The following is a 16,305-nucleotide window of genomic DNA, read 5'->3' on the forward strand; positions in this document are numbered from 1 at the left end:
AAGAGAAAAATCCTAAATTTGATTGTATGTAAGAATGATAGCATGATTAAAAAGATTGTAAAGAAAATTAAATATAGATAGTTACCTCTGACTATCTTTTAATGTATAAACAGCACTTACTGATTATGCTCTGCATAAGTCATGCTAAATAGAATATTTTGAATAATTAAATTGGAGTTCAAAGAGATTAGAGACTTTAATACTTTGAGTTACATAGCATTTCAGAGCCCGAAGTTAGAGTTCATCGAATCTCTGGATATAAATCCCTCTGCATTCACTGCCTCTTATTTTCAGATTAACAAAATAATCACATTAAAAACATCTACCTGTGATTGAAAAGAAAAAATAAACCACTGTTTGACCTTAAATGTTTTCTCAGACAATCATAGTAATTAAATCTTCTTGAGCACTGTCCCAGATTTATGGGGAATAACAAACTATGATTCTTTTATAGTTTGCATTCACTTTCAAAAATTTCTGTCTTTTTCAATTGTTTTTCTTAGTTAGATGAGCTTATGACATGAAACCTCTTCTTTTAACAGTGCCAGCATTTAATCCATGCTTTCTGGGATGGCATTTCCACTCATGCCTTTAATGATTTAGCCTATGCATTTTTACTTTTTTTTTTTTTTTTTACTGAAGTATAGTTGACTAGCCTATGTTATTTTTACCATAAAGTGAATTAATATTGATTTTTAGTTGAGAATCTTATGACCTCTTGAAATAATTGATGGATCCTGGGGCATCTTTAGCAAGGGTTAAGTATCTCTGGACTTACTACTTTTGTTTTGCTTTTTGTTAATTTAAAATACACTAATTATTATGCATTAGTCACTATTCTACACATATTATATGTTTCTAATTTTTCTGTATGAAAACACATAAAGTTGGCATTAGTATTCCTATTTTATAGGTGAGAAAACTTAAGTTGAAGTCAAGCAGCTGACCACAGCTAACATTTGAACTTACGTGTGTCTGACTCTAAAGTCATTTTCACTTGGGTATTGCTAGCAGCAGGGCATATTTCTCTAAAAAATTACTACTCTCTTGCCTGACCTTGCAAGTATCACCATCTAGGGTTGTTTGTTTCATATGCTAAATCTGTATTAATATTAAGCTATTGTTCAGAAGCAGAGGTCCATATAATGCTGGGGGAACATGGCAATCCCAGGCAATTTTAGCATAGTACTGGCTGTCATTCATTTATGTTAATGTGAAGGAAACTATATTCTTGTGTAACATTGAAATTCCTTTAAACTATGTTCAGATCACTTTCAGATTAGAATATGTTCTTTATTCTTTCGTATTCTTCTAAAACCCACTTATCTATAAAGTTTTTAAAAATCTCTAAAAATATTCCCTTAATTTAAAATCAGACTTCCTGAAGAGATATAAAACAAGCAAATATGAATTTTAACAATGGATTATGGTGTTAAAAATCATTATTTAACCTTTATGTTGTCAAAAAAAGAGACTGCAAAAAGTATTCTGCAACAGTGCAAGATTTTTGGTTTAAGTAGTTCAACAGAATGAACAAAACACTTAAATGACACCAATAGCACCCACATTGACAAACTGCATCACAGGCCAAGATATGTATGTGTCAAATGAGTTTTGTAGATACTTAAAAATCTGAACATCCTAGGGCACCTGGGTGGTTCAGTTGGTTAAGCATCCAACTTCAGCTCAAGTCATGATCTCCTGGTTCGTGGGTTGAAGCCCCACATTGGGCTCTGTGCTGACAGCTCGGAGCCTGGAGCCTGCTTCAGATTTTGTGTCTCCCTCTCTCTCTGCCTCTCCCCTGTTCAGTCTCTATCTCTGTCTCTCAAAAATAAATAAACATTAAAAAATCATTTTTTTAAAAAAAAATCTGCACATCCCTTTGAATTGTTTCTATATAAATACGTCCCAAATCCAGGATTTCCTATTTGGAGGGATAGAAGAACTATGTTATAGTAGACCATCATTTAAGCCACACATATAAAACCAGAGAATGACTATTAGAGAACCAGGAGTATGTGAGATCAGGAGGGAGGTTAGAAGACCTAGTTTGCCTCCTCTCTCCATGGCAGACAGAGTAACCTCATAGTCAATAAAGTATTTTCAGTGAGATCCTTGCTTTCCTTTGCTTTGCTTTTTTTTTTTCTTTTTCCTTTCTTTTGCCTCAGCTGTCAGATTTAAAAATGAGGATGTGGCCTGGAAAAGGACCTAAGTAAGAATATAGGGGAATGCAAGTTAAATATCTCAATTACCATTTTCCTCTGGGTTTCTAGTTTTCAGACTTTTTGATTCTTAATGAATCTCTAAGTGCAAAAAAAAATAGGGAGAGCCTCTGAAGGACAAAGAATGTGTTTATTTAAGTAAGATGCAGGCTACCCGGACCATTGCCTGAGTGGAATGTTGGTCTGAAAGGGTCGCTGGAATAAAGGAAGAATGTGATATGCTTAATTCAGGGCTACTCATGGAGCCCCATACCCAGTTGGTTACACATACACTGGTCTTGCTGCCCCCAAATTAGACAAATCTGGGCTTAGGGAGTGAGAGTTATTACTAGAACAGACTTTGCCCATGTTGAGTTACTATTGAACAAATCTTTATAGAATATAAGCTAGAAAGGGCATCTGCATATCTGTACGGCACTGGTGGTATCTACTGAGTCTAAAGAATAGTTTAACAGTGCAATGAACACCTGATGAATGATTGAATAAATGAGTGGATGAACATCTCCATAGATTTGGTTTCTACTGACAAATCAGTCTGGCTCCATATACTATTTAGGAAGGAAACTATTTATTTTGCTGCATGCACTAGATATGTCACGTAATCCTCTTTATGATGGGGATAAATATTTGCCACTTCACATGTCCCGTGTAAAAGAAATGATTTTTGCCATGAAGAACGCTCAGTAATATGGCTGTAGCTAATTCAATTCTTTTCCTTTGCTTTATAACTATTAGACTAAAAGCAAGTAAACTTTGCATAAATATCTTTGGGCAATTGGCTGACAATTGAAAGTATACATTTTGGTACTTCCTGTGTAGTAGTTGGTACAGTTCAGTTTTTTAAAACTCTCTTAAAGAATCTATAAATGTAAACAATTTCCTATAGCTTTCTTTTGCTTGGGAAAATATTTAGGATAATTTTTTTCATATTTAACTCTTCTATGGGTTAATTTATGAAAATAATAATGGAAAAAATCTTCCTTTGCTTCTAAAACTTTTCCTCAATTTATGAGTCAATTATTAGGTTGCACCATATGGAATTAGAATTTTTGTAGGTCAAAAAGTCAAATAATAGGGATTTCAAATGGTAATCTAATATAATGATAAATATTCTTAAAGTTGACTTTTAAGAAGTTTGCATTCTCATCAGGTTAGCCATACTTTGATTATTCCACTACATTATTCTTATTACTTGGAAATAAATATAGTCCCTGCTCTTCAGGGGGCAGTGCACATCTCTGCTTTGGTGCCTAGGAATAACATCCTAAAAATATAATTTCAATAATAGTTAATATCTCTTTAGTTGAGTATTTCTTCTTTTTGCTACATATTTATTTAAAGAATATTAGGAATGACTTATGCACTGAGGACTCAAATTTAATTCTTGCTATTCATGAGAAAAATCAGATGACATGATTGGTCCCAGTGTGTACATTTATATGAATTATTAATAGCTACATCTTATGGCTTTCAGATTGCTAACTTCTTATCACTATGGTTACACAGCAGTACTTAGCAGTACCTTATTCTTAAATTTAACACATATCATGTTTAAATCTAGTTAATATTGCTGTGAAATTTTTATAACCATTGTTGAAAATTAAATTCCAGATGACTATGAAACATTTCACATTTTGGGTGATCATTCCAGACTCCAAGCACAAGAGACAGAGCCAACATTTCTCAACACTTTCTCCTTCTTTCTACTTTTGTCTCTTAAAGAAAAAAAATAGAGATACCATGAGTATAAACCCTAAGAAATGTTAGTACATTTTACCAAAGCAATCATGAACTGTCAGATTTTTAAATGTTAACACAGAAAAGTGGGAGTAGAATACAAATTATAAATGTACCCTGAGACATTTGTAATATAAATATAAAAAGCCATATTCACTGCAAATTGATTTGATCTGAAATAATTTTAATTTTACTATTATAACTAATAGTTTTATTTTTTTCTTTAAAATTTTTTTTTTCAACGTTTATTTATTTTTGGGACAGAGAGAGACAGAGCATGAATGGGGGAGGGGCAGAGAGAGAGGGAGACACAGAATCGGAAACAGGCTCCAGGCTCTGAGCCATCAGCCCAGAGCCCGACGCGGGGCTCGAACGCACGGACCGCGAGATCGTGACCTGGCTGAAGTCGGACGCTCAACCGACTGCGCCACCCAGGCGCCCCGATATAACTAATAGTTTTAAATATAGATGCATTTGAAGTCATCCCAGATTACAAAGAAAAACAATTATGATAATTGTTTAAATAATAATTATTATTTAAATTATAATGTGATACCTATGAATTTATTCCGATATCTTTTCCACAGCAAATAGTGGTGATTCTAAATGTTACTTAGAGAAGAGTAAATTGAAACTAGTTAGTGCTTCTTCTTTGATATCTGCTAAATTAGAAGCAATCTATTTATTTTGTTGCTTGTAGTAGGTATGTTGCAGGATCCCCTCTCTGATGGGCCAGAGCAAGTAAGCTAATAACATTCTGACATGGTAACTGGTCTACCTGAAATATTTAGAAGATGATCTAAATAGGTCTATATGTCTAGAAAGGAAAGTTCAGTAGAGGGTACTTTAAGTGCTTATTAATTCTGTAAAACTCTAGTAGGACCAGAGGAACTTGAGCTAGCTTAAAACGTTAAACTCCAGGCCTATGAGCTGGAAAGGATCACATGCAAATTAATCACATAAACATTGGGTATAAGGTCCTCATCTGCTATGTTTCCAAAGACACTCAGTATCATCCCAACTCCTCTGGATATAGCTTTTCCAGAGAGTTTGGTGGTGGCTTCATAATATTTTTAAATGCGTATATTAATAAAACCTATCAAAGTATCCTTAGTTGCCATGTACCTCATTGGACACATATAGAATGTGTTGTTTTTACCATTTTACATGATTTTTAAACAATAATTGAGAGAAAATGGGACTTTAATAAAGCAATATTTGTTGAGTCCTTATAAATATATAATTTTATAAATTTTTTTAATAATTTCATCTGTATTCCCTTTACATAAATTTTCAAACTAGCAGTTTTCATATTCTATTACATCATTTGATTAACAAATAGCTCAAATAATAAGTTATGTGGACACATTTGCTGTTCCTCATTTTGCATCATAATATGTTTATGATTTGGCATTTTGCTTAAATCTCACGTTGATTGAATTTTAAATACTTCGTGGCTAAACACCATGTTTGTTTTGTTTTGTTTTGCCTTTTATTTCAAGAGTGCTTATTCAAAATGTTATTAGACTTATAAACTCAATAAAAACTTCAGCATTGCAAAAACATATTTACTTTGCCTTATAATGAAGAGCCATTTTGAAATAAATTTCCCTATCTATTCATCAAAGAGAACTGACATATTTCAAAAAGCATAGCAAAATCATAAATAATGTAAATTAGCCTTTTAAAGAAGTTACAAAGTTTTTCTCCTCCAAGTTCTTCTTACAAAGAAAGCACATGGAAGGAAGCCTTACATGCATTAATACCTTCGAGGCCCTTATAAGTTGCTCCAGTGAACTAAGTGGTGCTCCAGTTACTAAGAGAAGTACTTCTAGGTAAACCCAAGATGGTTTCTTGAGTGTTTAACAGAATACGATTTCTAAAATTTACATAATTATGTACTTGTTATTTATTAATTTTGTGAAAATAATAAAAATTTGCTATGTGGTATAAAATCACAAGTATCTTAGCTGGTTAAATAGGAATTTCTTTGCATCTGTTTTTTTTTTTTTTTTTTTTTTTTTTAAGATGTTGCTTCTTCACATAGGTAGAGAACTTAAGCCTAAGTAGAGGTGATTTTTTTGTAACAGTTTATTGAGTGCCTACTATGTGCCTATACTATACTAAGTGTTCTGACTACATTGCTTCATTTAAGATTTATATAAACCCATTGCTTCGTTTAGTTTTCATAACAAATACAATATAGTAAGTTACTCTAAAAATGAGGTAGTTGTAGTTCAGAATTTGGATCACATTGCTAGTACATAGTAAGATTGGAATTGCAGCCCAGAGCCTATTATCACAACTATGACTCTATACTGTCTTCCCTGAAATGTAGATATAAAATATGATTTCATCCAATATTACCAGTTAATCAAGTCTTATGGTAGAATCCTGTAGAAACACTTGTGAAATGAATGTTCAGTGTATTTTATTCATTGTAGTCTCCCTTATATATTGTGTCATGGCTGTTCTATAGATCGAATTATATCTGAGGTTTATACTAAGGTATAGAATATATCTGTGCTTCTAATTTACTTTGGAAATTAGCAAAAGTACTACCTACTAAGGTTTCCTTGGATTTCTTCCTTAACTTGTCTGAGTACCAGCTGAAAAACTACTCATTGACTCTGATAGTCAGTTTCTATTTTATGCTACTAATATTATTACCAGATATTAACTTAAGATATTGTCACGTTAGATGAATGCTTAATATAATGTAAACAAATAATTATGCATCCTAATTCTGATTTTTTTAAAAAAATTACAGTTAGACTGGAGAAGGAAAGATAAAGAATAAGGCAGAAGATATAGAAGAGATATAGAAGAGAGGAAGATATAGGGACATGGTAGAAGAAATGTGACCAGAAATGGTGTAGTCACTTCAGAAAACAGTTGGGTGGTTCCTCAAAGAGCAAACAAAGAATTATCATATGCCCCAGAAATTCCACTCTTAGGTGTGTGCCCACTGTTTCTAATAGTCAAATAGCGAAAACAACTGGAATATCCATCAACTTATGAATGAATTACCAAAATGTGGCATATTCATACAGTGGAATATTATTCGGCCATGAAAAAGAATGAAATACTATGACATGCTACAACATGAACAAACCTGAAAACATTATGCTAACAGAAGGGCCATCACAAAAGACCACATATTGTGTGATTTCGTGTATATGAAATGTCCAGAATAGGCAAATCCATGGACACAGAAAGTATATTAGTGATTGGCAGTGACAGGGAGGAGGGAAGAATGGGGAGTGTCTGCTATTGGGTATGAAGCTTCTTTTTGATGTGAAGAAAATGTTATGGAATTAGAGAGTGGCAATGGTTATATGAGCTTGTGAATATAATAAAAAATCATTCAAAAAGTATTGTGTACTTTACTAGGGTGGATTTTATGATGTGAATTATATATCAATTTTTAAAATATGGCCAGGGATTCCCATATTTTTAAAGACCCCATTGAAAATCTTTACAGGAATGTGTATATATCTCATTAAAATATAAATACTTTTATTTTCAAATGTTAGTTAAACTTGTTGTAAAATAACCTTGTGTTATCTGTGCTCCAACTAAATCATTTGCACGTTATGGGAAAATAGGCAGACGAGTGACCTACAAAAATATATTTATATTTAAAACCTTCAACTTTCTCTCTCTCTTTCTCTCACACCCTTCCCCTTTAAAAAGTAAGTTGCAGTAATCATAAATCTTCATCCGTAACTACTTTAGGGTGTGTTTCCAAAGAGCAAAGATATTCTCTAGCATAACCACAGTACAATGATGAAATTCATGAAAATTCACATTGGTATTATTATCTAAACACGCTTTTGGTTCCCAAACTGGCCCCTGTCCCTGGAGGCAAAAGTAGACAGAAGAGACCATTCCTAATTGGCAGGTGGCAGGTGGTAATAAGCAAGGGAACTTACCATATGAGGCTTGTCCTGGGCAGCTACAAGGTGAGTGGATCTCTGCACTCGCCCACCAGAATCTTAAGTTTGTATAGAGGCCTTAACTGGATTCAGTCACATATAGCATCCAGACGGTCCCAATAAGACCATGCTCTCTCACGCTGCTTCCTTGGAAACGGTTCCAGCTGTGGGAATGGTAGGCAGAGCATACATTCCAAGCACATGCGAGGGGGTGAGGAGCCTTCGATTGTCCCAGTCCAGCTCATGGTCAACTGAGAGTCGTGTCCTTCGAATGAGCCCCAACAACTTCCCATATTTAAGTTTTCTATTTTTAAATTTCCAATTATCATAATGCTATCCTTTATAATAACTACTTTTTCTCAATTCATTTGCATCTAAGTTGCCATGTTACTCTAGTTTCTTTTAATCTCACCTCCTCAGCTTCTCTTTGTTGTTGTTGTTTTTTCTTTTTTATGACATTTATATGCATAGAGTGCAGAACTGTTGTTATTATTTTAAGAAAGTCCCTGGAATTAGTTTTGATTGGTAGTTTCCTGATGCTATGATTCAGGTTACCTTTTTTTTTTTTTTTTTTTTTTTTTTTTTAGTGCAAGAATACTACCTATTTCCAAGATCTGCTGGGTAACCAAAAGCTTGGCAGTTTAAAACAACATAAATGTATTCTTTCATAGTTCTGGAGGTCAGGAATTCAAAATCAAGGTCTTGGTAGGTCTAAACCCCCTAAGCTCTAGGGTAGAATCTTTTCTTGCCTCTTCCAGTTCCTGGCAGTTTCAGGCATTCCTCTGCCTGTGACAACATAACCCCAGTCTCTGCCTGCGTCTTCACATGACTTTCTTCCCTGTGTTTCTCTTCTGCTTATAAGGGGAATTATTGGATTTAGGGCCCATCTGGATAATCCAGGATAATCTCACCTGGAGATCCCTAGTGTAGTTACATCTGAGAAGACCCATTTTTTTCCAAATAAGGTCACATTCATAGGTACCGGGGGTTTAGGACTTGGGCATATCTTCTTGGGTCTGCAGTTCAACCCACTACAGTATGTAAATGATGTTGTGTCCTTCTCAGAGGATAACATCAGGACATACCAAATATAGACAGAACAGAAAATAGATTTATTTTTAAAACATGGATTTATATGGACACTCTAATTCAAATTAAATATTACAGTTCTTTCTTTCCTTCTCACCTTCTGTGTTTATATCTTCTTTCTTCCAGAGTGAGAACCCTACCTCCTAATATTATTAAAATGTTTACTTCTTTGGTCAATCCTGCAACATGGGTAAAGCAATTTCAGAATTGCTACACCTATATGATTACCAACAAGAAACTTGCCCAATAAGGTTCAAGATTTCTTTGTGGTTCTTTTGGTCTTCAACTGAAATAGTGTAGCCACGCACAAGTTTCATGGATCACTACCTCCTCCCCCTTCCGTGTGGTTGTTATTCATTTGATATACTATTCAGTTCATGTGTTTCTGTTTGTACTTAATGTTAAGGTTTCTTCCTTCACCCTTATTGGTTTAATGCTATTTTTTTGAACAATGACATTTTAACATGATTCTAAAAGTAAAAATATATAGAAAGGATACTTAGGCCACTCCCTCCCCTATCCATTCTGCCTTGTTTCTCCAATCTCTAGTAGGTAACCAATTTTATTAGTTTCTGGTTTACTTTGTTTCCTTTTATGAATATAAGCAGATAAATGTATAGTTTCTCATTTTGCTTTCATTTTGTATAAAGGTAGTATATTGTATATTAGTGGTTCTCAAATGGGGATGGTTTGGTGTAGGGGGTAATGTCTGGAGACTCTTTATTGGGGGAGGGGCATCTAGTGGGTGGAGACCAGGTGGGCTGCTAAACATTTAGAATACATAAGATAGCCCTCAACAACAAAGAATTACTGGTTTCATTTATCCATAATGCTGCTGTTGAGAAACCCTGCTATACATCTACTTCTGCACTTTGATTTTCAACATAAAAATATTTTTTGGAAAATCACTCTGTAGAGATGGTCCACATCCTGTTTTACAGCTCCACAGTGTAGATGCTGTAGTTTTTTCAGTCTCCTTTGTATGGGCATTTAGGTTGTTTTCAATATTTTGCAATTATAGATAATGCTGTAATGGATAGCCTTACACACTTTGTAATTTTTGAAGTATATCTTTAGAATAAATTGCCAGAAGTGGTTCAAAGGCCAAAATATATGATGGTTTGCCAAATCCCCTCCAAAACGCTGTGCATTTTTTCACTGTCACCAGTGTTTGAGACGACCTATTTCTCCATAGGTTGCTAGTTGAGTAAGTTGTCAAGTTTTTGAACTTTTACCATCTGAAAACTAAGAAGCCCAGTGTAGTTTTAATTTGCACTCATTTTATTATTAATGGCATTTCTCTGTCTCTGTCTCTCTCTTTTAGAGAGAGGGATAGAGGGTAAGCAGGGGAGGAACAAAGGGAGAGGGGAAGAGAGAATCTCAAGCTGGGCGTGGAGCCTAATGTGGGGCTTGATCTCACAGTCCTGAGATCACAACCTGAGCCGAAGTCAAGAGTTGGACACTTAACCAACTGAGACACCCAGGTGCCCCTAATTAATGGTATTTTTTTTTTAAGTTTTGCTTGGGCACGTCTCTGGGCCAAAACCTCAAATTTTATAATATTTAACTCAAATAATTTTAGACGGATTACAGAAGCAATGTTTATAAAATACAGTGAAACAAGATATGTGTTTCTGTGTGAAAGTATCCAGCTATTCCTTGAGGAAACTTTTCTTTGTGGCTATGTCTCAGTAAATTTTTACAGGAACATAACAGAGTATTATCCTGTCATGCCTGAGAGAGAAATACTCGTCACCAGGTAATAAATGTAATTCTAGAAATACAGTATTTAAAACGTGCTCTCGAGTTTTCAGACCACAAGAACGTCACACTGAGTAAACTAAAATGGCTTTGTACGAGGATTCTTATGTGGTTGGTGTTTTATAGGCCATACATGTCTCTTGGGAGTCTTCGCGATCAAGTCATCTACCCTGATTCGGTGGATGACATGCGTGACAAAGGCCACACAGACCATGACCTGGAATGTATTCTACACAATGTCCACCTCTATCACATAGTTCAAAGAGAAGGAGGTAAAGTCTACCATTTTCTAAATGCATTTAACTTTGTTTCAAAAACTAAACTTACGTAAATCATCCCTATTTTAATTTGAACGTATGCTATTATTGGAACATAAACACGCACATGGACTTCATAGCATTTATTGATTTTCCATTCTTGACGTCCTGTCTTCTGCTTGGGTTGTATTCCCTACAGCACACCAGGATTTTTTATTGTCTGCTGCTAGCATTTGAAAACAGTTTTTTGGGGGGGCGCCTGGGTGGCTCAGTCAGTTAAGTGCCGACTTTGGCTGAGGTCATGATTTCATGGTTGGTGAGTTTGAGCCCCGTGTTGGGCTCTGTGCTGACAGCTCAGAGCCTGGAGGCTGCTTCTGATTCTGGGTCTCCCTCTTTCTGCCCCTCCCCCGCTCGTGTTCTGTCTCTCTCTCTCAAAAATAAACATTAAAAAAATTTTTTTTTAATGAAAGGGTTTTTTTCTTCATATTTGAATATACAAGTGTCTCTGAGGCCATCATTAATCTAGATGCATGTAAAATCTGTGGCAGAAATATCCTCCTGTCAAGTTCTCAACTTACATTAAACTTAATAATTTGAAGAGTGGTATCACAGAACTTCTTTTTTGTTTTCAGACCCACAGTCTTACCAATACATTTTTTCCCTCTGTCAAGCAGCACATAGAGAATTAGATAAGGTATAGAAACTTATTTTTTTAAGTATTTTTTAATGTTTATTTATTTATTTTTTGAAAAGTGGTGGTGGGGAAAGAGGGAGACAGAATTCCAAGCAGGTTCCATGCTGTCAGTGCAGAGCCTGATGTGGGGCTCGAACTCATGAACTGTGAGATCATGACCTGAGCTGAAATCAAGGGATGGACATTTACCCGACTGTGCCACCCAGGTGCCCCAGGAACTTCTGTGCTGTGTGTTTTATGAATAAGGTATTTTTTTTTTAATATATGAAATTGATTGTCAAATTGGTTTCCGTACAACACCCAGTGCTCATCCCAAAAGATGCCCTCTTTAATGCCCATCGTCTACCCTCCCCTCCCTCCCACCCCCATCAACCCTCAGTTTGTTCTCGGTTTTTAAGAGTCTCTTATGCTTTGGCTCTCTCCCACTCTAACCTCTTTTTTTTTTTCCTTCCCCTCCCCCATGGGTTTCTGTTAAGTTTCTCAAGATCCACATAAGAGTGAAAACATATGGTATCTGTCTTTCTCTGTATGGCTTATTTCACTTAGCATCACATTCTCCAATTCCATCCACGTTGCTACAAAGGGCCATATTTCGTTCTTTCTCATTGCCACGTAGTACTCCATTGTATATATAAACCACAATTTCTTTATGAATAAGGCATTTTTGAAAGAGTAGAAATAACAGTTACACATATGAGCTTAAAAAAGAATTACTTTCTAATAGTCACACTTTCAAATAACTTGTAACACATAATTTGATAGCCTAGAAAAAGTATTGAAATAACAAGCTAGAATTCTAGATTTAATTTTGCATAGATTTTATCTTTTACTTCCTAGCCCATTTACCTATCAGAAATACAGTGGTTAAGAATGTGAGCTTTGAAGTCAGAGTTCTGGACTCAAATCTAATTAGCACTGTTCTGTATCTTCAATTCTAAAATGGGGATAAATATCTACCTATAAGGATTCTGTGAATATTAAATAAGACTCTCTGCAGAGTCACACAACTATATGGTCAATTAATCTTCAACAAAGCAGGAAAGGATATCCAATAGAAAAAGGAAAGTTTCTTCAACATATGGTGTTGGGAAAACTGGACAGCAACACGAAAAAGAATAAAACTGGACCACTTTCTTACACCATACATAAAAATAAATTCAAAATAGATTAAAGACCTAAATGTGAGGCCTGAAACCATAAAAATCCTAGAAGAGAACACAGGCAGTAACCTCTTTGACATGAGCCATAGCAACTTTTATCTAGATATGTCACCTGAGGCAAGGGAAACAGAAGCAAAAATAAACTATTGGGACTTATCAAAATAAAAAGCTTCTGCACAGTGAAGGAAACAATCAACAAAACTAAAAGACAACCTACCAAATGGGAGAAGATATTTGCAAATGACATATCTGAAGAAGGATTAGTATCCAAAATACAATGTTTTGGGGTACAAACAGATACCAAAAACCAAATAATCCAATTAAAAATAGGCAGAACACATGAACAGACATTTCTCCAAAGAAGACATCCAGACGGCCAACAGACATGAAAAGGTGTTCATCATCACTTACTATCAGGGAAATGCAAATCAAAACTACAATGAGATATCTCCTTACACCTGACAGAATGGCTAAAGTCAAAAACACAAAAAACAAGTGTTGGCAAGGATGTGGATAAAAAGCAACCAAACCTCTTGTACTGCTATTGGGGATGAAAACTGATGCAGCCACTATGGAAACAGTATGGAGGTTCCTCAAAAAGTTAAAAATAGAACTACCCTGTGATCCAGCAATGGAACTACTGGATATTTACTCAAAGAAACAAAGACACTAATTCGAAAACATAGATGCATCCCTGTTTTTATTGCAGCATTATTTACAATAGCCAAGATATGGAAGCAGCCAGAAGTGTCCACTTATTGAGGAATGGATTAAGAAGAGGTGGTATGTATGTGTGTGTGTGTGTGTGTATATATATATATATATATGGATATAACAGAGTATTACTCAGCTATAAAAAAGAATTAAGTCTTGCCATTTGCAAAGACATGGACGGAGCTAGAGAATACTATGCTGAGCTAAATAAGTCAGAGAAAGACAAATACCATGTGATTTCACTCATATGTGGAATTTAAGAAACTAAACAAATGAGCAAAGGGGAGAAAAAAAGAGACAGAGACAAGTCAAGAAACAGAGTCAACTCTAGAGAACAAACTGATGGTTACCAGAGGGGAGTGGGTGAGGAGTTGGGTGAAAGAGGTGCTGGGGATTAAGGAGTGCACTTGTAATGAGCACTGGGTGATGTATGGAATTGTTGAATCTCTATATTGTACACCTGAAACTAATACAGCACTGTATATTAACTAACTGGAATTAAAACAAAAACTTAAAGAAATGCTCTCTGAAGAGCATTTATAACAGTGGCACATAGTGAATACACAATAATTAGTAGCTAATGGTAACATTACTACTTGTAATATTGATACTATGATATTTTGTCTTTGTGTGCCAGTACTTGGTATATTACATGGCAATTTCATTTATGTTGTTTCATTTGATCCCTATAATAAGCAAATGAGGCAGACAGGAGAGGTCTTATTACACTTATTTTTATGGTGTTTATAATCACAATTCATAAGTACTAAAAATATGGAAAGCAGATTATCTTTTTGTTTCATATGATCATCTCCTTCACCGTTTTAAAACACCGGGGAAGCAGAATAAATGCTACATGTTAATCTTGGGTAGGTTTGAAATCCAATAATCCAAATAGAAATTTAAAATAAACATGGGCTATTCTATTCTTTCAGAAGTCATTGAGAAGTTTAAGAACTGTTTTTAAGAATGTTCTTACCTTAAAATGTAACAGTAATTGTTATGGTTTATTGAGTGCCTACTGTGCAGAATATATTAAGCAATGCACATTGTCATCTTATTTAATATTTAAAACTGTCTTATGATGGGGGTTTTACTAACCCCATTTTACAGGTGAAATTCAGAATTTTAGTAACTTCCTCAGGGGCCCGCAGCAAGTGTTATGACAGGGATTCAAATAAAGATCTCACTTGAAAGTCAATGTTCTATAGTAGGCTATGCCACTGTACTATGCAATCTACTAGCTTCTTATACACTAATAAGAATTGTTATATCCTTACACATAAAACAATTTCAAGGAAATCTACTCTACTTGCTTCATCCTTAAAACACGAAGCATGTTTTTAAGCCAAGCTGAAAAGCATCTAAATTTGCAAGGACGTCACTTACTTTGGAAGAAGTGTACTGAAGTTCTATTTAGACTAGCTAATACTTTGCTTAGAGAAATGCTTTGCTCTAGTAAAAGATGGAATGAAAAACTATGTTTCATTCCATGAAAAGAGATTAGAAAATAGAAAAGAGTAAAAGTGTTACCAAATGTTACCAAATGTTACCAAAAGTGTTACCAAATGTTAACATGAGCTAAATTAACATGTACCTCTCAAGAAAGCAGGAAAACTGTCCTCAGCTGGCTTAGTCTCACTTACTCAGCATCAGAGATGATATTATAACTCAGAGGTTTGATTTATATGTTCTGTGATCAAGCAGTATTGCCTATTAAAACTTCTGGGTTTAGTGGAACAGAAGACATGATTTATTTAAATATGTAAAGCTAAAGTTTCCTTTGACCCAAATACTTTTCTCTTGCCCCTTCTCAGTTGGCAGGAGCAACAAATTTTTAAGCCCCAAATATTTCTCCACTATGAAGCAATCTGAGCTTATTTTTCAAATCCTTGCTTATGTTTCATAAATGCTATAAAATTCAGTTATCAAGAAAAATTATATTTCAACAGTTTTCACTAGAAGCAAGAACTTGAAATCAGATGGCATTTGGAGATTTTTCTCTTAACATAAAATTTTAAGGCTATATTTAAATTTTTTTTTATGTTTATTCATTTTTGAAAGACAGAGAGAGACAGAGCACAAGCTGGGGTGGGGTGGAGAGAGAGGGGGACACAGAATCTGAAGCAGGCTCCGGGCTCTGAGCTATCAGCACAGAGCCCGACATGGGGCTCGAACTCACAAACTGCGAGATCATGACCTGAACTGAAGTCGGACGCTTAACCAACTGAGCCACCCAGGCACCCCAAGCTATATTTTTATTTATTTTATTTTTTTTTTTTAATTTTTTTTTCAACATTTATTTATTTTTGGGACAGAGAGAGACAGAACATGAACGGGGGAGGGGCAGAGAGAGAGGGAGACACAGAATCGGAAACAGGCTCCAGGCTCCGAGCCATCAGCCCAGAGCCCGACGCGGGGCTCGAACTCACGGACCGCGAGATCGTGCTGAAGTCGGATGCTTAACCGACTGCGCCACCCAGGTGCCCCCCCCCAAGCTATATTTTTAAATGAACAGAACATTCCTGGAAGTTCATCCAAGAAAATGAACAGTGGTTCCCCACTGGGGAGTATCATTGGGAAACAGGGAAAATCTATTCAATCCACTGCACAGAAAACAACAATGACTCTACTTCCTATTTTCTTTCCTTTTGACCCAGTTTATTTAAAGTTTAATAAAGGTGAAAATTCAGCTGACAGAGAAAGAAGAGGCCAAAGAGCCTGAATTTTTTC

At 35.2% G+C, this 16,305-nt stretch overlaps 1 protein-coding gene across 1 annotated transcript in view; it reads left to right on the plus strand.

Annotated features, from left to right (window-relative positions):
* ABCD2 (ATP binding cassette subfamily D member 2) overlaps positions 1 to 16,305 on the plus strand; it is a 67,910-nt gene that overhangs the window by 35,475 nt on the left and 16,130 nt on the right. The window contains exon 7 of the mRNA XM_086713664.1: positions 10,874 to 11,019. Within this exon, the coding sequence (XP_086569790.1) occupies positions 10,874 to 11,019 (146 nt within the window). The remainder of the gene's footprint in view (positions 1 to 10,873; positions 11,020 to 16,305) is intronic.

Source organism: Puma concolor, chromosome B4 (genome assembly GCF_028749965.1).
Source record: "Puma concolor isolate L17-30 chromosome B4, mPumCon1.1.hap2, whole genome shotgun sequence".
NCBI lineage: Eukaryota > Metazoa > Chordata > Mammalia > Carnivora > Felidae > Puma > Puma concolor.